The following is a 23,525-nucleotide window of genomic DNA, read 5'->3' on the forward strand; positions in this document are numbered from 1 at the left end:
AAAATGTTTAGGTTGTGCTCTGGTAAGGAAGAAATGAGAGTGGTGATAATGACCACACATATGACAAATTGCTTATCCCAAATAATGCACTAATCACCTTCAACACTGACTGGAGGTGTAGAACAGGCTATGTTTACTGATCAAATCTCCCATGGTAAGAAAATACTCTGGATTAAATTTAAACTGAAGTACGGGTTGGCATTTTGATGGCAACAAGCTTGTGTGGAGGCTTTTCTTAATCAGCAGCTAAGATTCCACAATACACTCTCACCAGGTAGGAGCTCTCTATAGGAAAATAAAAGACAGGTCCCTTGGTTGCTCCTCCTGTTTCAGAAAAGACTCACCACTGCCTCCCAGTGCTACTTCACATTATCCCCACTTCTCACCCATCCCTGAGCCATAGGCAGTACAGTACCTCTCCCCCCCCCCCGCAATCAATCATTTCCTAGGGCATTATAAGGTTATTGTTGTTGTTGCTTTAAAAAGAGAAAACAGAGCCTCTCCCTCTCTAACCTCTTGGCTTCTCCAGACACCTGTGGTGATAAGATTCAGCCTATGGCACCCAAATCTCTCAGTTCTTTGCACTACAGTGTAGCTGCTTGTGGAAACTCCATCATGGCTTTTTTGTTGTCGTTTAGTCATGTCCGACTAAAGAACTGTAAAGGACATCTTGACCCCAAAGGGAGCAGTGAACCAGAAATATGCTATTTGTTTCAGCTGAGCAAGCAGGTTGTTTATGCACACTCCTTTTCAGAGACAGGTGGGTAACCTGCAGCCTGAAGGCAGCAGCTTCCAACCTAATTTATGTGACTTCCCGAACCACCTGAAGCTGCTCCACTCTTCCATCCCCTGGAGAGCTTCATTCCTGTTCATTTCTTCTTTATTTACCCTAGCTTTTAAAAGAGCCTCCTGCCCCCACTCACCCATGCCTCCTTTCTATGCATTTTTCAGAACTGGAAGGGGTAGTATTTTATTTTATAAAAAAAGAGAAAAAGATAGGTTTTTCAAAAAATCGTTCCTTTTTCCTTTCCTGGTTGTATGGCCTGGGGAAGAGATGTTTCCTCCCCTAGCTGCCTAACAACAACTTGACAAGTTTAATGTGAGCGGAGCAGGGCTTTTTCCCCCAGCTGGAACTCACTGGAACTTCCAGCATCTCTCAGGTGGGCACCGTTGCCATTCTAAGAGAACAAGGGAGGCATTCATGGTACCTCTTTCTCTGGAAAAATAGAACTGGGGTGTATCATGCATTAGTACACAGCATTCCTCTTTTAACTGGGTGTGGTATGATGTGTTTTTATGTTATTGCAAGCTGGACACTTTTAGTTAAGAATATTATAAATCTTTTGATGTATTGCAATTTAGTATTCTTTTTTAAAAAAAATGTAAATTGCTTTGAGATGTTTTTGTAGGGACAACTATCATAGTAACAATAGTAACTATTGTTATAGTAAAGTCAGAAAGTAGTTACAGTAGCTATATTGGTCTGTTGTACTAAAAATAAAATAAATCCTCTGTCTACATATTTGAGAGTAATCCCATCAGTGGGGCTTACTTCTGATAGAATTCCTCGTCCTATTCAGGTCTGTCTGAGAATTGAAGCAGGGTTGTTTTCAATTAATTGATATAGACCATCATTTGATCTGCCTCTAGCCACCATTGGCATGCACCCCTTCCTTGATGGAGTATCCCCAAATGAATGTGGCTCAACAGGAAAATACTATAGTAGCATCATGACCTGTGACTTGATTAATTCTATAAAATCTGTTCATTGACAAAGTGGGCTCTTAACTATCCTCTGAGAGCACCAGCTATTACATTTGACTGGGCATGGAGAGGCTATAGAAGTCCCAAAACTTGTTTGTTTATGTGACAGTACTCACTGGTAGGGAGTACCAGCACTGCTTTTTTGCTGCCCATGGCAGCCATTTTTTACTGGCACAGATGGCACTTTTATCGGTGTATGAGTATTGACACCTCATTTATAATAATAATAATAATAATTTAATGATAATAATAATTTATTATTTTTACCCTCCCCATCTGCCTGGGTTTCCCCAGCCATTCTGGGCAGCTTTCAATAGAACATTAAAAACAGAATAAAACCTCAAACATTAAAAACTTCTCTAAACACGGCTGCCTTCAGATATCTTCTAAAAGTCAGCTAGTTATTTCCTTGACATCTGATGGGAGGGCATTCCACAGGGTGGGCACCACTACCAAGAAGGCCCTCTTCCTGCTTCCCTGTAACCTGACTTCTCACAGTGAGGGAACTGCCAGAAGGCCCTCGGAGCTGGACATCAGTATTCTTTTTTTCGTGGAGGGGAAGACAAATTTTATTGGAAGGACACAGGGTGGATTATCTCTCTCTGACCAAGCTGTACAAACATGTCACAAAGGGGAGTTTTGACCCCATTGGGCTACAATCAACAGTGGGCCACAGAACAGCCAGTGGGCCACAGAACAACCACTGGAGTTCAGACTCCAGAAGTGTGAGCACATCCCCTTCTCAGACTGGATGTTATGGAATATGGATGATCAAAAGGCTGATGGCATCCTTGAATTCCACACAGACCTGGGTGGACTGTGCCTGTGAGTTAGTCCGGTCCAGCACTTCGGTGACTCAGGCCAACTTTGATGGGTCCATGGCAGAAGTGACACCTCATTTCTTACAAACAACCCCAAAACCAACCCATTGGAAATTCCTAAAGCTGGCTGAATCTAATTATTAAATTATAAGTAAAGGTAAAGGTACCCCTGCCCGTACGGGCCAGTCTTGACAGACTCTGGGGTTGTGCGCCCATCTCACTTAGGAGGCCAGGGGCCAGCGCTGTCTGGAGACACTTCCGGGTCACGTGGCCGGCGTGACATTGCTGCTCTGGCGAGCCAGAGCCGCACACGGAAACGCCGTTTACCTTCCCGCTGGTAAGCGGTCCCTATTTATCTACTTGCACCCGGAGGTGCTTTCGAACTGCTAGGTTGGCAGGCGCTGGGACCGAGCAGCAGGAGCGCACCCCGCCACAGGGATTCGAACCGCCGACCTTTTGATCGGCAAGTCCTAGGCGCTGAGGCTTTAACCCACAGCGCCACCTGCGTCCCATTATTAAATTATACTTGACCTAATTATCTATTATGTTTCCTCTATTTTCTGATGGAGTGTAGTCAAATTAGTAAGTTAACCATAATGTAACAATGTAAAGAGTATTATCAATATGAGGCAGCACCGTGACTGCAGAAGTACCGTATACTCCAGAAGATCCCTTTGTAGAGCAAGCTACGTGCTAAAGCCAAAAGATGACAAAGCACAGAGCAAAGAGGAACTGCCTAATGAAGTTTCCAGGCTGGGGAAGGCACAGATGATCTAGTGAATTTGAAACACCAAATTAACTGGGGTTTTGGAAACAGAACCAGGAACTGTTCTTTTTTGGGTGATTTCCCCCAAAATGCTCAACAACTTTCCCAAGAAAAGCTCAACTTTTTGCATCTTTTTTGAAATATGGCAACCCTAGGCTATTGGGACATCTCCATTTCCCCCTCCTGATATATTCAGATTCCCTAGTACAGGGATGGAAAACATGTGCTTCCCCCCACCATATATTGCTAGGCCAGCTGGGCTTATGAGAGTTCTGAGTTCTATGCCCTATCAAAGGCCCCAAATTCCCCATTCTTGTTGTAGTATTCCGTTCCTAAATTACCAGCCAAATATTCCTGTATTCTGATGAAAGGTTTCAGAATTCAGACACTTAAACTCAACCGCAAACATATTTTCCCTTGGCAATGTCTCATTGATTGCTTCAGTAGCAGTGGATACCATTTTCCCCCTCAGTCAAGAGTGCTCAGGAACACAGACCAATTGCCCCAATCCTAAGCATACTTTCATAAAACTAAGTTCTACAAAACCCAGAAAATGATGATGAAAGATCCCCCACCAATGCAAGATGACCAAAGCCAATAGTGTCAGGTATAAAATAGTTTATTTAAAATGAAAATGTATGTAAATTGTATGCATAGTTATCATAATAACAATAATATAAAAACAACCACCCCACACAAAGGTGGGTACAAGATGCTACAAGCTTCACATATCCATACCTAAAGAACAGGTACGTAGATTGAAATGGCTGTGTAGTTAAAACTGCTGCATGGCAGCAAAATAAAACTGTCTTGGTTTTAGGTATAGAGTCCATTTGCATCTCGCATACAAGTCACAGTTCTCTTGCCTTCTGGAAACTACACTGTCAAGAAGGAATGGGGCAAGGAATGTCCTTTGCATTTCATGTCACCATGTTCTTGCAGGCGCTGGACGCGCTCTTATGATGCATGCTGCCGGTTCACCAAATTTCTCACTGCTAGCACCTGCTTGCTTTTTTCCAGTGTTACACCCTCCTGTTTCTGAGGCACAACCTCCTCTTTTGTCAGGGGGGTGGCAGGTCTCTCCTCTTCCTTCTCCCTCTCCTCTTCCTCCTGCCTCTCCTCAGAGGCGAAAGGGCTGCAGACCGTCTCCACCAGGCCAATGACCACACCAAAGAACGTCAGCACGCTGCCCAGCATGTACAGCTTGACCATCTTCCCGTTGGGTTTCTGGCTGAGCATCTCTTTGGCAAAGGGAATCAGCTCCTGCATCGTCTCCATCGTTAGCTAAGGGAGTAGACACAGCGAGTCACAGAGACCTGCAGAGCAAAACGGAAAAGAGAAAGGACATCAGTTGCAGTTCAAAGGATGCCTCCCCCTCGCCAAAAAAATCCCACAAGCTGATCTGACTTTGAAGAAACCGACAGCATTTACAGGAGTGCAACTTACAATGGCCACGTTATCTCTGCAATTACAATGCAGTTCAGATTATCTACCTGTCTCACTGCAGGACGCATGCATAAGGCTTACCAATACAAAAAGCATGGGAGCTCGGAGAACCCCCCCCCCCATGCAGCCCCACGCTTGCAAACCTTTAATTCAAGGAATTCGAATCGCGCTCTGCAAAACCTCATCCCAAACTGGATCTAGGTGAACTGAGCCGCCAGCTATCAACCTATCTCAGCGCCTGTCGTTTAACATCCTGGTTTTGCTTTCAGAAAACAGAAATCCGCCGTACTCACCAGAATCACAGAGCTGTCAATCTTTGCCTCGAGAGATCTCTTGTTTATGCAACAGCGGTGCTTTTTCTCTCTGCTCTTTAGATCCGACCAGGCACTCGGTGCTGCTCAGCTGTTGCCTTTGCAAGCGCGCAGCCCGGGCCTTTATATTCCCCACACTGGGCGAAGCCCCGCCCCTGGCCCCAGTCAGCTTGCAAGAGGTCGCCCAGGCAGGCGGAGGGCCAAGGGGGCTGTCCATGCGCCGAGCACGCCGCGAGCACACGGAGGGCTTAGGGGGCCGGACCCTCCTGGGACGGCTAGCTGGCAGGGCGCAGGGTCGGGGTGGGCGCCAGCTGCCAGTGACCCGGGCAAGGAGACGGGAAGGGGGAGGCCCGTCTCCTGCGCCAGGAGAGAGGGGTGTAGTTGTGTGTCACGTAGCAAGCGGCGGGCCCTCAGACGGGATCTTTTCATTTATTTTTGCAAAGGTGGGGGGGGGTTAGCCCATTTTGCGCAGCCAGGGAATAAACAGGCGGAGACGTGCGCGGGTGCCAGTGTTAGGATGACCTTCACTCCCCCCACTCTAATAAAACAGTCTTGCGCTAAAGGGCATGAAGGCTTTGCAAGGAGGCTTAACCGGTGACTTGGCTTATATGCCTCTTCGTTTGCTTTGTTTCGCTCAGTTGAGTGATTGGGGTTATTAACCGGCCCCCAAGCGCAATGGTTTAAGAGCAGGTAACACACGCTGCGTCCAACAGCAACCAAATGCCCCCCAGTTGTTGCTGGGCTGCACCTCCCATCAGCCCCAGTCAATGCACTGGGATAGTGGCTCCTCTAATGACTCCGGGGTAGCTTTGTGGATAGGCAAAGCTTTGAACCCTGGTTTTCCTGAGCCAAACTGAGTCTGCCGACTCTGCCATACCTTAGATACCCAGTTTCTATATACAGTGGTACCTCTGGTTACGTACTTAATTCGTTCCGGAGGTCTGTTCTTAACCTGAAACTGTTCTTAACCTGAAGCACCACTTCAGCTAATGGGGCCTCCTGCTGCTGCCGTGCCGGCGGCGGCACGCGATTTCTGTTCTCATCCTAAAGCAAAGTTCTTAACCCAAGGTACTAATTCTGCGTTAGCAGAGTCTGTAACCTGAAGCATATGTAACCTGAAGTGTATGTAACCCGTGGTACCACTGTATCATAGAATTGTAGAGTTTTAAGGGACCTATATATGGGTGGGTGTGTTTCTCTTGTACCCCACCTTTCACTCAAGGAGTTCCACTGCCCCCACTTTTTATCTTCACGCCAACCCTGTGAGATATGTTAGGCTGAGAGAGAGCAACTAGCTCAACTTCTCCCAGTGAGCTTCATGGCTGAGCGGGGATTTGAACCTGTGCCTTTATATGCCCCATCTGCACTATACAGTTATACCTTGGGTTACAGCCGCTTCAGGTTGTGTTTTTTCGGGTTGCAGACTGCTGAAACCTGGAAGTACTGGAACGGGTTACTTCTGGGTTTCGGCGGTCGCAGATGCGTAGAAGTGCTAAATCGCGCTTTGTGCATTTGCAGAAGCGCCGAATTGCAACCTGTGCGTGCACAGACGCAGGTTGGGAACATTACGGGTTGGGAACGTGCATCGCGTACAGATCACGTTCACAACCCGAGCATCCACTGCACATTTAAAGCAGTATTATACCACTTTAAACAGTCATGGCTCCCACCCCGCAAGAATCTTGGGAACTGGAGTTTGTTAAGGATGCTGAGAGTGGTTAAGAGACCCCTATTTTCCTCACAGAGTTACAACACTTGAGTCGTTTCACAACCAGTCCCTGTACTCTGGGAACTGTAGGTCTCTGTGGGGAATAGGGGTCTCTTAACCACTCTCAGCACCCTTAATAAGCTACAGTTCCCAGGATTCTTGGGGGAGTGGTATAACATTGTCTTCTTTGTGTGGTGCAGATGGGACCAAAACTAGTCACACTAACCACTACACCACAATGGCTGTATGTAGGTTCTTTATGTTAAGGCCCTTCAGAGTGGGGACCAGCCACCTCTGAGCAGATCCTTCCAGCCCCTTCCTCCAGTGCTTGACTCATGTTTTTTTTTTTAAGGGGAAAGGCAAGCAACCCATGTTAGCATCGTTTCTGTTCTTGCCAGCTTTGAGAATGGTTTGGAGAAATTGCTCTTCTGGTACACAGGGCATGGTTTTCGGCCTTTTGGGATCTGTGTTCTATTTCTGTCCCTAAAGCTGCTGGGCACTCTTGCGTAAGCCTTTATGCCTCCCTCTCACCTCTCACCCACTAGCTGTGTTGTCTATTTGGATAATAAGGGGTTGCGAATGCATGCAGTCTGTTGCAAAAGTGTCTCTCATTGCAGCAGAGACCTTGTTGCTTTATCCAGATAAAGGATAAAGCAACAAGGGTTGAAAAAAGTGAATCAGTGAAGGATAGAGCTTGGTTTAGGCTTTCCAAATGAAAGTGTGGAGGGCGGCCGATATCATGGTCGTGCCCACAGCACCCCACTTCCATGCATTGTATGCCTGAAAGGGTCATCACATCAGCTGGCATGACCACATTTCATGTTTTTAGAAATATGCTGAGGTACACCAACTGGTGCCAGGTGCAACACAATATCTCTTTTTTGGTGTGTGGAGTTGTAGAATCAGGTGCAAAATAGTGTTTAGGTGATAAAACCATTTTTTTATTGTACCCCATGAGCTATACACTGGTATTTTCTGTATTTACAGGTACAAATCTACATCTGAGCTAATACAAATCAAGGTTTGAGCAGCAAAACGTCACCCACCTTTTGCATTTGTTAAACTGCTGGGAGTTAGAAACCCTTGCTGATCCACTGCAAGTCATCTAGCAATGTACCTACAGATCCCAATTTACCTTCTGCCCATTGTGGATGTCCAGTGTTCTCAAAGAGTTTAGACAGAATAGTGATTCACAAATGATTCCAGAAGTTGTTAACAGTTTGCAGGCAGAGATTCACTTCTAAACTGAGATTAGGGGACTCAGGCTAAAGTTTATGATCTGAGAATCCTACTTTTTCATCCCACATGTGTGGCAGCAGTTGGCTTGGCTTCCTCAGTGAGGGCCGGAAAGGAATTCTCCTGAATTGGCAGGTTTGCCTTTCCCATAGCAAAACATCACAACTTTGGAGGTATCAGGCCTTGGGTGGAATCCTTTAGTCTATCTTCCCTAAATGGGGGAGGGCATGTAGCGGTGACCCATGCCCCCCTTCTCTTTGTGGCAGCAATTCCAGGGGTCCCGGTTAAAGGGGTTGTTTTGAAGGGAGGCTTTGACCGTATGCCTAGAGGTTGTCATTGCTCTCCCCTGCGATGGCAACGTAATGGGGGCGGGCTCTCTCTGCTTGAACATATGTTCTCCAGAGCCAGCCCATCCCCCCCACTCTGGATAACCCTGATGTTCCCCAGATCCCCGGCAGGGGACTGGGAAGGATAAATGCCCAATGCCTGAGCCCAGGTCTACCCACACCTGAAACATAATAAAGTTGTGGCCACTTTTAATCCCATAGCACATTGTCTGTGGTTGTTATTCCACATGGGGCCGTCCAGGGTTTGGGGGACTCTGCCTGTCCACGCAAATGGAAGGGATGCACATTCTGTGAAGGTGATAGTGAATCTCTTCCTACCACTTTCACACTTCTTCACCTCCATCTCCAAATGAGCATTGCATCAGCAGCATAAAGCAGGTTACATAAACTTTGGTAATACATTCTCTAACCTCAAGCTGCTATTAACCCATTTGACATAAATAGTAAATACGTTCTATATTTTGAAAGACTGTGTCTCTGGAGGATGGGACAGATGCACAATCAGCTCCAGTGCTGACCCAAGGCATTTTCTCACATTTTCCCTCCCTGATGTGACTGTCAGCATTTTAAGGGCCAATCTGGGCAAGATGCAGTTAGCATTAATAGCAACTGTAGGAGGAAGCACTGAATCCCTTTGATCGCTGTTTCAGATAGCCAATCCACTTCTAACCCAAATGCAGCGGCTAGGTAAAAAGTTAGCACACTTCCCATCATTCAATGTGCCCTGGTCTTGTGCTTGCCCTTTGCCCTCAACTGCTTGCACTGTTTTCAGTTGTGCTTATACATTTTTCCTGCAGTTGAGACAAGGATCTGATTTCAAAACAAAATTTCCTTGCTAGCCTCATAGGACTTAGCAATGTACTTAGCAATGTACTTGGGATGTCTAACTTTACTAATAGGGAGAGTGTGTCTACTTTGCTATTCTCAGACAGTAAAGCATTGGGGTACCTAAGGAACAGGCATATATAGAAAAATCCTTTCTCCTTGAACAGACCTTCTTAAAGAATTAGCATGGGCTTTGCCACATCAGATGGGTTACATCTCTAAACCACCTGTCTGACACTAATTATATTGTCCTCAAACTTTCCCTACTTAATTTCCTAACCCTGGAAGTTATCTTCTGTGCTAATGCTCACTTTTCAGTCCACAGAGAGGAAAATATACTTTAAACATGTTAATCAGCAGTAACCTTTGGTGCCAAATTGGAGCCCAAGATAAGAGTTTTTTTGCTTTTTTTTATCAAGCAGTCAGACCAGAAAGCTGTTTACATGCTGCAGAATATTTCAGCTGTGTCTGGGAACCGATGTAAGCAACCTGGAATTTAAAGCATTGATTGCAGCCTGTTCTACCTTAGGAGGAGTTCTCTGTTTCACACATTATCCGGCACCAAGGGTAGGGAACCAAAGCCAGTCCTGGCCACCAGTTGCATGAACTGGAGGAGGAAGAGGAGTGTGGGGGGAGTGCCCTGCCCCCGGCAGCACAATCATGGCAGGGTGCCATTGTGGCTGGCCCCTGACTGTGCTGGGTGCCATGCCCCCGCAGGTGGCGCACCCCGCCTCAGGATGTGCGCCCCGCCCCTGCGGGCAGCACACCCTGCCCCCAGGATGCGCTCCCGCTATCACCTGCTCTCTGCCCCCCGGTCCTGGAGCATGAAGCTCCGCCACTGGTTGCATGTATCTGCATTGCACATCTTGTAAAACATATGGTTATTGCATCCGTATTCCAACTTTTTGCATGCACATTTTAAATACTTGAATGTGAGAAATAGTCATTGGTTTCACACCATTTTCATCCGAAGGTCCCAGGAGTGGGGAACTGACTTGGATTGTCCACCCCTAGAGACCAATGGAATCTGGTAGATGCTCTGGGGAATTTCCAGATGCTCTGGGAAATTTCCCAGGAGACAGACCAGGTGCTCCATGTTTCACTGTAAAATGGCTCCCAAGGGTTCTCTTTGTTGCTGCAGAGCCCACATTGCTGCTTGTTCTACTGAGGAGCTGCAGACAGTGACGCATGCTGGAGTGCAGGTAGTGGAAAACTCACTCTGAAGGTGTCTGGACACATGTTAGGTTACATATTTTTGTTTACCAATTGACAGTGAAAGCTTCAAAGGCACTTCAATGCCTTCTCTGGGTCATACCAAAAGTGGTAGATGGGTCCCTGGAGCGTAGCACTTTGAGCATGAAGTCTCCCAGCTCCATAGTGCATTGGATGTGCCAGAATTGTAACTCCAGTCAAGGCGTCCAGTGCAGCACCTTCTCACATTTTATGTTATTGAACTCAGTTTATGAGGCCTGATGATTATGGCCAGCACTTTTGCGATAATGTGGCCAGCTTCCTTGATGCCCATCCACCCCAGCTGGTCTTGCTCAGGTGCGTCCAGGCAAGTGCATCTCTATGTGATGGATTTGTGTCTTTTGCAACAAGAATTCAAAAACGTTCCTGTATAACCAGGCATTTGTGGGTGTGATGTTTTCAGTGTCCCTCCCTCTTAGTTTCAATATATCTGTGTGGGTTCTCTGTTTGTTTCTATGTTGCTTTGGAGTGCCTTGGGCAAGATAGGACCAACAAATGTAATAAATAATAATAAATAAACAGCAAATTGCTTCCCCTTTGTGACAAACAAAATCCGCTGCCTTGCTCTGCCTTATGCTAGGGCCAGCTTTGGAGCTGGTATAACACCCTTACTCTTCAGAAGGCTCATTTTAAGAAAAACAGAAACATTTGGGGATCTGTTGACATATTTCTGACATCTTATCTAGGTTGGTCCTCAAGTGTCTCATAGAATCTGAGAGACCATTTAGGTCCATTTCTGTATTACATATCTGCATATGAAATCCCTTCATGTTTAGGAGGCACCTGAGTACATGAGATTTCCTGATCATAGAATTGTAGAGTTGGAAGAGGCCCTGGTTGAGTCATGATGCTTTTTTCCTCTTCCAGTCAGACCCTTATATGGATTTTTAATATGGATAGTTAATAGGAATAAGCATTAAAGAGACACTTTGCATTGGTATCAAATACTGTACCAAATTCTAACCTAGCTAGATACAGCCAACCATTTGAATCACAGAGTTCAGGATATAATCTGAACAACTTGCAGGGTTCAGAGAACCATTTCTACTAGGCTACTACAATAACTGGTGGCTGGGCAGGGTTCTAACCTTCTCCTGTGTATTTGCACCAACCATAAGGGTGTGCTTATCAGAGGATAAGGAGACTGATGGTGGCCAGATGGCTGTTATTGTAATTGCCCACAATGTCCCGGAATGACACAGCACCTCTTTGGAGCATTGTAGGCAGTTGCCGTGGCAACCACATGGCACTCAGAACTGTGGAACAGAGAGTTAGAAGAATCTTTCTTTGCATCAGCCACTAGCCATATCAATAAAATAAAATAAAATGTACTGAAGACAGAGGTGAAAACTTAACTATACAAAATACATTCTGGAGATTTACATCAATAATTAAATAATAGATCTTATTCTAATTGCCCCGGCTAATTTTTTTTTTTTTGCAGTTTTTCTGCCTCTTCTGGCATACAATATCAGGCCTGCTGGAGAATGCTTGTAATGTTCCAGTGTGTACTATCAGACCCAATGAATGGATGCAATATTATTGTTCACTCGATATCATGGGCAAAATGATGAGGTCAACCAAACAACAGATTCTTTGGAAAACTTACCAGACTGGCCTCCAGTATCTATAACTGAGGTCAATAGCCTTATTTCACAGTTAAAAAAAAATAAAGCACCAGGCCTAGGGGATCACATCAGAAATATGCAAAAGGGAAAAGCGCCTCAAAGCACCAAGATTCTGACACGCTTTTTTCCCATATAAAATGTGGCAATCACATACCATCAGCACCTGAAGTGTTTAAAGCTAAACCCCCAGCAACATATTTATTGTATGGGGCTCAGATTTGGACAGGCGCTCACCTTGAATCTACAGAAACTGTTTAATCTAAAGCAGTTTTTTAATGTTCCATCCTGTGTTCCAAATGCTTCATTGCACTTGGAGGTTAATTTGTTGAATTACAGATTTGATGTAGGATATTTAATTATTGGCTTCAGCTAAATTTAAACTCCACTGGTCTACTACCCTTAGTATCGCAAGAGTTATGAGTGCGCTTGGTCTAAAATTGTCAGCTGTGGAACAGGTGGCTGAAGGCTGTGGTGTCAGCAGCACAGTGCCCTTGGCACCTGCCTGTGGATTGCCACCTGCTGTAGCTCCAGCCCTGCTTTCTTTGCCAGGGAACCTCTGGGCATAGCAGAAGACTTTGTGGTTTGTTGTAGGGTGCACATAAAACCCCACGCGATTCCTTGGATCTCATCATTGCCTAATATGCACCAAGCATACTTACAGGAACACCACATTGCAGGGGAAGTGAGTATCAAGTTGCCTTTCAGGGGAAAGTTGCCTGCCACCACTAATATTTCTTATTGAGCAAGTCTCAGGCTTCTTTGAAACACAGGCTGACCGCTGTGAGGATAAGATGCTGAAGAATTCAAGGGAGCTCATATGTAGAGTTTGTAGTCAGTTATTGGAAGTGATTTCTCTACACTCAGCCTGTTGAGTAATGCCCAGTCCTAGAAGTAACTTGTGTCAAAGCACACATGTCTGTGAGGAAGTGGGAACTCCTTTTGCTACGTGCAGTTTGGGTGCACAGGGTATGAATGACTCAGAATTTAGCAATAATTGGGAGGGTGGCTTTAAGTCATGAGAAAGATAAGACACTGGTCTTTTGAAGTTTACCATGTGAAATCCTTAAAACTGCCCTGTTTGCACAGTGGAAACCCTTCTTTGCTCAACTATTACATATCGTATTCACAGAGTAGTAAACGTGTGTTTTTCACACATAGTGATCTAAATGCACTTACTGTACTTTTCTCTCTGAAAATGCCTTTCTCATTAACAAAACTGTTCTCTCCATATCCCTCCAGACAGCTGTAGGTGCATTTGGTCTTGGCTCTGGCCTATCCACTGCCTCATGTGGCCCTTGGGTGTCCGAGTGTAGAGTCTGCTTTCAACACCAGTGATCTTACATTCAAGCTAAAGTTAGAAAGAAACATAATATGAAAGTTAATTATCCAGTGGTGGGGAGGGTAGAAATCCAAAACTTTATGCAATACACTAGTGCAAGAAGCATAATGGATTCTGAATAGGGTTGCCAGGTCAGGAGCATCCCAGACCCTTAGGATGGGCCCCAGTGATGTCGCAGGATGGGCCCTGGAGATGGAAGTTAATTGGGAGAAGGGAGAAGAAAAGGGCAGACCCCTCAGAACATCTATGTTATAATTTGTCGCCAGCTGTTGCTGGGCTGAAGCTTGCAAGCTCCATGCACATTCATCTTCTTTTTCTGCTTCAGTACTTTATTATGAAGTTAAAACAATCCAGTAAGAAATATGAAATAAAATAAAGAAAAAAAGAGAGGAAAGTACAAACCCTTGACCATAAAAAATCAAGGTTCACAGCCAGTACATCATAAAACAAGGTACATTCTCAAGAGACTGCACATTGAATTACATGTTACAACATAAACCAATCTGATACAGGAAGAGTACAAAGGGATTTCTGCCCAAGTGATTTGGGACTGAAGTGTTCAGTCATGAACACTCAGGTTGACAGACTGTGCCTTAGTAATGAACTGGACCCCCATCATCAAACTGCCGTGAAGCCCCCCTGAAGGACTGATGCATTACCCAGTTATTCCTATTTATCAAGGGTTAAGGTCTACACCAATTTGGGTTAATTGCCCCCTAGATACTGTCTCACCAATTGGCATTTGCAAGATTACACCAGCATGCAGGAAAAGATTTTAAGAATAAGAGAGTCCCTCAGGCTTTGTTAACAGCTTGTAGAGCATGGAATCAGCTAGGAACCTCTCATGAATATTATTAGGTTTTTCTTTTCTTGCAGAGCTAAAAAAAGTTGGAAGGCAAGGAAGCAATGGGGAGCAAGAGGTCACCAACGTGGCACCCATGTGTCTGCAGATGCCTCCACAGGGTCCCCTCCCCCCATGGAAATTTGAAAGAAGAGTTATTGAAAGAAGAGTTCTGTTGTATCCAATAGAATAGGTGGCAGTGTGGGCTTGGTGGTGGTACATGTCGGAGTGCCCACCATGGTTTTTTTTAATAAATCTTGGTAGAGTTATTCAGATCTGTTGCTTTCTGATTCATTACTTTCAGTGATTATACCTTTATTCTCTTCCAGTAGACTTCCTCAATTGCAGTCCTGGTTGAGGGGCTGTACATAGTTGAAGAAGGGCGTCTGACAAAGGGCATTTCAAACATAGGTTGAACACAGGGCTGAATGAAGCTGAGATGACATATTAAACGTATTTATTTGGGAGCAAGTTCCATTGAATCCAGTGGGCCTTACATAGCACCACACTGTCATCATGCTGTTAAGTAGGGCAAGCAATTCTCATGTTGGGGGTGACACACAAGAGGGAAAGAAATGTGCTTGTTGAAACATTAAACAACCATGATTTATGTCTGTTGGAAAGGAGATCCTATTGATTTCCCCTTTTCCAGAAGTGGCTTACCTGGTAAAGTGGAGCATGCAGTGCATGTTCCTGGCAGGTGAGTTGCTGCTGCTTACTGGGAATGACCAGGCAGTGGGTATGTTGCCATGGCACAGGTGCACCAGTGGAAGTGCCGGATTGACTCCACTGGTGCACCAATACTATGGCATCCTCTCTCTTCCTTTGCCCATCTTTTCCCTGGTTATTGACAGCCACAAACCTGCCAGAAGCTAGTGTTGCGGCTCTGCCTCATTAGGCAAGCCACTTCTGCTTCTCTCTTAGCCCATGATATCAGAGCACTAATACAAGACTAATAAGATACAAGACTAATAAGGAAGCATTTGGATTCTTGATGCAGCCCACACTGTGGCTGATAGGTGTAGAGAATCTTCATTATTGTCCGGAAAGCCCAGTCCCATTTCTGGGTGTTTGCTTACTAGAGAAAAGGTTGAATGGAGTGCTAAAAGATTTTGATTGTGTTGTAAGGTCCTATCATTCTTCTGATATATTGTATAGCTGTTCTTCTGTGTATAAGACTTGTGAGCAGGACTCAAACAAGTGAGGTGAAAAGGAGGACGGAGGTCATGTACCATTTTTGTAGTTGAAGGGGCAATTGATTCACTCAAGTGCAAATCAAGAGCTCAAGGATAGCCAATCAAATGCAAAAAGCAATTACAAAAGAAGTCTGAAAAATCCTGGGATAAAGGGGCAGAAGAAGTGAAATAACTGCACATTGGTGAGTGTGTGATGATCATGACTCATGAGCAGCAAGAAGCAGTGATACTGCAAAACAACCACCCAACTGAACAAAAAACCCTAATGTGGATCAGGCACTGCTGAAATTCCCTCTCTTACACAACTTTGTAAGGTACGTGACCTCTGTCCTCCTTTTCCCTGGGATGCTCAAAATCCAACTGAGTGTATCCCAAGCTTGGAAAACACAGCAGCAGTAAATGTTCAATAAAACTGGAGTCCATTCTTGTCGCATTCACTCTTAGTTTTCAATCAGTCATAGTTGACTCTCTCATTAACTTTTGTAGCAAAGTCCTTCCCAACTTTACTATCTGCACTTCCATTTTATTGAACTGCCATTGTAGCTCTCTGAAAAGAAGAGCTACAATGTTTTTCTTAGGGCATTCTACCCAATTATTTGTGCTGAGGAGAACAGAAGTAGTGGAGGGAGAACCATAACCATTGCCACTAGTAGCCATCAGTAGCCCTCTCCCTCCATGAATTTGTCTAATCTTCTCTTGAAGTGGTGGTCTTCACTGCATCGTGTGGCATCAAGTTTCGTAGTTTGTGTGTGGAAAAGTGCTTTCCCCCCTCTCCATTCTGAATCTTCCCATGTTCAGCTTCATTGGATTGCCTTGAGTTTTAATATTTTGAGAGAATCTGAGAAAATGAATGATGGCGTCATGCATATTATAAAAGCTTTCTGAGATGGAACAGCAAGCCAGTAAAAGATTGTGCCTCTGTGTTTTTTCTTGAAGTCTGTTCGTTCCATTGTCTCTGGGTACATGCTTGAGTGCAGAAAGAAAAGAGAGTACAAAATATGAGTCTGAGAGGTTCAGGATCTCAGGATAATACTTGCCAGAAGAACATTGTGTTCTTCAATGCAGTGAACACCGAGTCACAAAAATAATCACCTGCACTGCTATCCTAAACATATTTGCATTGCTTGCAAACAGGCCTGTCATAGTAAGGTCTGCTTCTGTGCTTAGTTGTTCTGGTGTGGTTGCAGTATTGCTGCAACCAACTAATGCCTGCCTTCATTCCTGCAGCTGGATCCTATGTAAGTTTACTTGGAAGTACCGTATTTCCCACTCAGTTCAGTGTAGGTAGGATTGCTGCTTTACTTAGATAAACATCATTGTGAGGTTGCTGCAAGAAACAGGTAAGTAAATTTGGCTCACCAAGGGTGGCATATTTTCTCCCCTTAAGAGCACAGATTAAGACAGGGTTCTCATCCCAGTTTTTGGCTGCAACCACAAGGGTGGTCACTGGAATAATAATAATAATAATAATAATAATAATAATAATAATAATACCCCACCCATCTGGTTGGGTTTCCCTAGCCGCTCTGGGTGGCTTCCAGCACATATGAAAACATAATAAACATCAAACATTCAAAACTTCCCTGATACAGGGCTGCCTTTAGAATATGCGTACTAGCTGCAGATGCAGTCACAATGAAAAATATTATACAAGTCATCAAAACAAAATGATTCAGTGTTTGTGTTTAAAGTAGTTTACGATCAGGTTTGAGCAACTGTGGCTACAATGTTGGTGAGGTGGGCAAACTTCTTTTTGTTTGGTTGATTATATTTTTCATGTGGTCACAAGATACAGAAAACTCCCTTATACTGAGTCAGACAGTTCAGTGCATCTGGCTCAATATTTGTCCATTCAGCTAGCAGACGCTCCAGAGTTTCAGGGAGGGGTCTCCTAATCTGGAGAAGCCAGGTACCTTCTGCATATCTTTCTAAAGAAGCTAGATGAAGGGTCAGCAACATACTGCCTACCTTCCAGAAGTTGCCCCTCACAGTGGCCTCCCATTATTCCTGACCATCCCTGGAGTCCAAAGACATTTTCGCATTGCAGATGAACAATTGGCTCACTCTTTGAGGACCACTTTTGATTTCAAACCACAGGATGAGGGAAGCAACATAACAAGCCAGTATTTTATCACCGGAAATAAACCATGGAAAAATCCACACCCTATTTAGCCTTCATATTTATCAGAAGGTTTACATCTCCACAAAAGCCAATAAATATGTACCAATCAAAACCTGATTGTGTTGAGTACTCAGGTGGCTAAATAACACAGTCAGTTTAGTGCTGGACCAGCGGTATAATGCAGGTGACTGCTGAATTTAGGGAGCTGCTCAATAGAAGGTCCTGCCTTCCCAGCTGCATCCTCTTTCTGATGTGCGCATGGGCTGGTTGTTTGGAAGAGGCTTGTCTCATTGCTGAGCACAAGTTCCCAGGACTGGGATAAATGGCACAGCTCCTTATCAGCCACCTTTGCGAACAAAGGCCCGTGGTGAGGAAAGTGTCCTTCCATAATCTTTATAGCTGCAATAGGACCTGGAGCTGCTCATGTCTGCAGACACATGAGCGGAGAGCGAGCACTTAGCTGGCTGCTGATCTGTTGTTTCATTAAGGATTTTGTGTTGTAAAGTTATATGGCCCAGCCGAGCTCCTTACTGATCTTTAGTGTTTGTAAACATTCCATAGTCTTTAGTGTAGTCCTGGTGACGTGGGGCATCATGGTCAGGCCATCAGCCACCTTAAAGAGACATTGACAAGCAAATGAGCCATGCCATGCCTTTGCTTACAGTTACAGTTACACCATGGTATTCAGTTCTCACCAGGAAGGTGTTTTTTAAGGCAGGCTCAGGGGCAGACGTGGGTGGCGCTGTGGGTTAAATCACAGAGCCTAGGACTTGCCGATCAGAAGGTCGGCGGTTCGAATCCCTGCAACGGGGTGAGCTCCCATTACTCGGTCCCTGCTCCTGCCAACCTTGCAGTTCGAAAGCACATCAAAGTGCAGGTAGATAAATAGGTACTGCTCCGGCGGTAAGGTAAACGTTTCCATGTGCTGCTCTGGTTCGCCCGAAGTGGCTTAGTCATGCTGGCCACATGACCCGGAAGCTGTACGCCGGCTCCCTCGGCCAATAAAGCGAGATTAGCGCCGCAACCCCAGAGTCGGTCACGACTGGACCTAACGGTCAGGGGTCCCTTTATCCTTTACCTTTACAGGGGCAGAAGCCCTGTCAAGCAAGTGCAAGGTTACCTTCTGATGATTGGTTTGGGGTCCATCTATTCTAGAGGAATCTTTTCCCAGTTTGTGTCAGAGTCCGTAGTCAAATACCCAAGGCTCTGCAGGTGCTCATGCAGGACAGGAGGGAAGCTGTGGACAAAGGATTCCAATAGCAGAAGGACGGAGTGGGACAACCTAGGAGTATTGGTCAGGAATGTGGAAAGAATTGCAGTGAGCAGAAGTCCCAAAAGGCTGTTGTTTCTCTTGGCCAGATTGAAGTAGGAATTTCAGTAGGGAAAATTCCTCAAAAACAATTACCGTATTTATGGAGGCTGCAAAAGAATAGGGAACATGAAGGGCAGAATTTCCTATCTTGTCAGTGCATGGATTTCTGTTTGTTCAGGGGGAGTTTCTCTTCTACCACTATGCATGCAACCTCCCCAAATCTGCTCCAAGAGGGATGGGGGAACCTCTAGAACAGCTTTGGGGGGATGTTCAGGGGGAGGATATCCCATTCTGCAGGCAGAAATTCTTGCGCTCTTAGTGCTACATTGCATACATCCTGAAATCAAGAATGCAGTGCTTTTTTTTGCCGAGCCTCAGAATATTTCCTTGTGGGATTTTCAAAGGGGAGAGCCATGGCTCAGTGGCAGAACACACATTTTGCATGCAAAAGGTCCATTATTGGCATCTCCAAGTATAGCTGGGAGAGTCACCCATCTGAAATCCTGATGTGTCACTGCTGATCAGTGTAGACAATACAGTGGTACCTCGGGATGCGAACGGGATCCATTCTGGAGCCCCGTTTGCATCCTGAACACAACATAAGCCGTAACGGCACATCTGTGTGTGCGTGGGTCGTGTTTTGCCACTTCCGCACATGTGCATGGTGTCATTTTGAGCATCTGCGCATGCGCGAGCATCGAATCCCGGAAGTAATGCACTCCGTTACTTCCGGGTTGCCACATAGCGCAACTCAAATGCACACAACCCGAAGCACATTCAACCCGAGGTATGACTGTACTGAGCTGGATGGATCTCCCCAACCCCCCCATATCATTTTATTAATTTTTCAACAATATCAAAAATACTGTAAAAGAAACAACAATAACAAGTCAAAACAGTTTGACTTCCCCCTATTCCCTTTCTTGGTTTCATTGTATATCAACGTGCTGCATGTCCATTGTGAAATTTTAACCATTTGAATTACTTATTATCCATTCATAATAATCTTAAAGTAATCTTAAAACCCTGCTAATGTATTAACCTGTGTACATTGCTTCTGTATATATGCAATAAAGTCCTTCATTCTTCCTTAAATTCGTTGTTGTCTGTTCCTCTTAATTTCATTGTCAATTTTGCCATTTCAGCATATTCTGTTAATTTAACTTGCCAATCTTCTGTAGCTTGGGACACTTTCTTTTTTCCAATGTTGTGCTAATAATGTTCATATGGCTGTAGTTGCATACATAAACAAATTCTTTTGTGATCTTGGTAAATCCACTCCTCTAATGCCTAGTAGGAAAGCTTTTGTTTTTTTTTTAACAAAGGTTATTTTAAACATCTTTTTCATTTCATTATAAATCATTTCCCAATATTTCTTAACAATTTTACAGTCTCACCACATATGAAAAAATGTCCTTTCTGTTGCTTTACATTTCCAACACTTGCTTTCTTTAGTTTTGTACATTTTTGCTAATTTGACAGGAGTTAGATACCATCTGTACATCATTTTCATATAATTTTCTTTAATTGCCACAGATGCATGAATTTCATCTCATTCTTCCATAGTTTTTCCCATTCCTCCATCTGGATATTGTGTCCCACACCTTCTGCCCATTTAATCATGACTGATTTAACCTGTTCATCTTTCGTTTCCCATTCCAGCAACAGATTGTACATTTTCGATATTAGTTTCTTATCATTTTCTATTATTTCTCTCTGAAAGGTTGAAATTTCATATTGAAATCCCAACTTTTTATCATTTTTAAGTATTTCATTAAGCTGGATGGAGCAATGGTCCAACTCAGTATAAGGCAGCTTCCAGTGTCTTCAGATATGCTTGGTGCCATTCCTGTGCATCTCGTAAGATCACATTGTTGGGGGCACACATTGTGTCTAGCAGCTCTTTCAGCCAGACAGCAACACTTTCCAAATATTGCACAGTGTTATTTTTACCCTTGTCTATTGACAAGGCACAAGAGACCATTGCCACATCTCCCAGTTCCACATGGTTTCAGTATGGGCAAAGGTAAGCAGTACGTGGACTTTGGTTCCTGAAGGATAATGACTTGCTGGTTCCTAGCATGGAACAGAGATTACATAACACAGGTGGCTGATGCTGCAGACAATAAATGACTGCGTTCAGAGGAGACAGGAAAAGAAAAGGACTCTGGTTATTCTGATGGTTATTGTAGGGTTACCAGACATCCCCGGTTCCCGGGGACATTCCCTGGATTTGCAATCTGTCCCCAGACAAATTCTGTCCCCAGAAAGTCCCCAGATTTGTAAATCTGTCCCCAGGAAACGTGGCAGCGGTAGCCTCCGCAGCCCGGAGCCAGCCTGGTAGCACAGTTGGCTTTGGATGGCTTCAGGAGCTGCTTGCTGCCGCCGCCAATGCCAAAGGAACCAGGGATATGTGGTGGTACAGATCTCCTGCCCACTTCCCCCTTTGTTTTGACAGATTGGGGGAGGCTTGGGAGTCACGGGTGGGTGGCCGTTGCCCAGGAGGGGTGCAAGGTGCGCAGTTTCTCTGCCAGGCAAGGTGCAAAGCCCTTCTTTCGCACCCTGTGAAACATAAATGCGCAGGTTTTTTTTTAAAAAAAGGGCAACAGATGCCCACCTGCGACTCCCGAGCCTCCCCCAATCAGTCAAAGCAAAGGGGAGAGGATATTGGGGGAGGCTCGGGAGTCACGGGTGGGTGGCACGCTGTTGCCGTTTTTTAAAAACTCTGTGCATTTATGTTTCACAGGGTGCAAATGAAGGGCTTTGCACCTTTATATAATATGCATGTGTGCTTGGGCCCAGGGTCTTTTGCCTCACCATCCCTACTACTGACTCCCTATTGCTACTCAGCTTTTTTTTAAAAAAGAAAGTGTCCCTGGATTCATTGGAAAAAAACTGGTAATCATAGGTTATTGGGAGGGCGGACACTTAGTTCAGGGATTCTGTTTTAACCAGCCAGTGCATGCTGATGCCATTCTCCTGCAATTCTGAGGGTCTCTGCTTACCTGTTAGCTAGCATTTGAAATTCACCAGGTGCCAGGTTCATTTTGCACCTAGCTATCGGCCACTTGTGACCAAGTGAAGATGCCTGGGCACCAGGATGTCGCCCAATGTCTTCATTATTTGGAGCTGCATACCTGGGGATCCTTGGATCCTGACTCTTTTCACACACTAGCAACACATCCTGTAGAATTCTATCTGTTATATTTTATTATCTGAACAATCAGAATGAATTTCAGGAACCCAAAGGTTGGATTGAAAAATACAATTTTCGAGCCATCTGACCTAAAATGGCAACTAGGCCATTTGGGCAACTGTAACTCTGGTTTAAGGAGCCATTTGGCACCTAGCTTATATATCTGAGTTTCTAGCTGCATGTGGATCCTGTTAGATACCCAACCATGCTGACTGCTGGTTCCTTGCTCGCAATCAGCTCCTGCATGTCTTCTTACAGAAATTGAAGATATGGTTGCTTCGCAGCTGTTGAACTTCCTTTCTCTAGAGATCTGAAAGAAGCTGAAAACTAGTGGGTGTGGGGACACTTGCATGTATCTCAACCATCCTTTTTCTTCTATTGCCCAGTTTTCATTTCTCTCTGAATTCTGTCATCTTGTTTCCAGTAAACGGAATGTAGTCATTGCAGTAGACATTTAAATTCAGCAATGTCAGCCTTGGCTGTCACTCTGACTGCAACATTGGTCAATAAGCCCAAACAGGAAACATTCCAGTCCTGTTTGCTTAGGGTAGGGGTTTTGTGTGTGTAAATGTATAGACAAGCTCAGAATGGTGTATCCGTCTAGTCAGATGGGACTTTAGCCGTGCAGCAATACATTGGTTGTCATGCAGAGTCCCATATTGCTAGATCATGGTCAGCTGATCTCCAGTAGGCGAGACTTGAGGTCAGTTGTCCAGTTAAGAGGTTCACATTTTTCCCCAATGCAGATAAGATGAAGTAGCAAGAGAATAGTAAAAGAAAATTGGAACACATGGCAACTTGCAGAAGATCACTACATATCCATTATAAAAATGCGTTAAAAATTGGTCAAACCCGCCCTCAAGAAAACAGCTATTTTCTGTTTTTTGTTTTTGTTTTTAATATTGATTGTGAATTGCATGGAAATTGCTGAAGGCTAAGGCACACATTTTACAAGCAAACTAACAAATAGCTCAACATTGTTGTAGCCCGGCTTCAGCTTGTGAGGGCGGGATATAAATAAAATTTATTATTATTATTATAACAAATAAATAAATCTCTATTGCTCAGTTCGGAAGTTTTTCTTCATGATTATCTCCACCAATAATCAAACAGTTCAGGGCAGAGGAGCCAATGAAACACCTATGATTTCCTCAAGTAGAGATGCCGCCACAAGAGAAAAGGGGTGGGGTGCCCTTAGAGGTTCTCTGCCTTCTGCATAGAGAGACCTGCATAGAATTGGACTGTTAGCAATTCAGTATATCTACAAAGAACCTGATCATACTGAAGTAGCAGTAGCAGTAGTTATTGTTATTATGATTATGATTATGAATATGATTTATTTATTTACTAAGTTGTAGAACTGTCTCTTCCCTCCTTACACAGCTTTAAGCGAATGCTGAAGATGAAGCCCCTTAC

The 23,525-nt window shown here is 44.6% G+C and overlaps 1 protein-coding gene and 1 long non-coding RNA gene across 2 annotated transcripts in view; one reads left to right on the plus strand and one right to left on the minus strand.

The window, feature by feature from the left end:
- Nucleotides 1–23,525, plus strand: part of LOC309372730 — a 60,447-nt gene extending 36,922 nt beyond the window's left edge. Inside the window, exon 3 of the long non-coding RNA XR_014169649.1 lies at nucleotides 23,493–23,525. This is a non-coding gene — a long non-coding RNA (uncharacterized lncRNA). The remainder of the gene's footprint in view (nucleotides 1–23,492) is intronic.
- On the minus strand, nucleotides 3,955–5,241 carry G0S2 (G0/G1 switch 2). The gene is made up of 2 exons (XM_081914495.1): nucleotides 5,091–5,241; nucleotides 3,955–4,667 (listed from the first exon to the last, which is right to left on the minus strand). The coding sequence occupies exon 2, from the start codon at nucleotides 4,627–4,629 to the stop codon at nucleotides 4,309–4,311; it is 321 nt and encodes a 106-aa protein (XP_081770621.1). The 5' UTR covers nucleotides 4,630–4,667; nucleotides 5,091–5,241; the 3' UTR covers nucleotides 3,955–4,308.

Source organism: Podarcis melisellensis (assembly GCF_964234715.1).
Source record: "Podarcis melisellensis genome assembly, chromosome: 6".
Lineage (NCBI taxonomy): Eukaryota > Metazoa > Chordata > Lepidosauria > Squamata > Lacertidae > Podarcis > Podarcis melisellensis.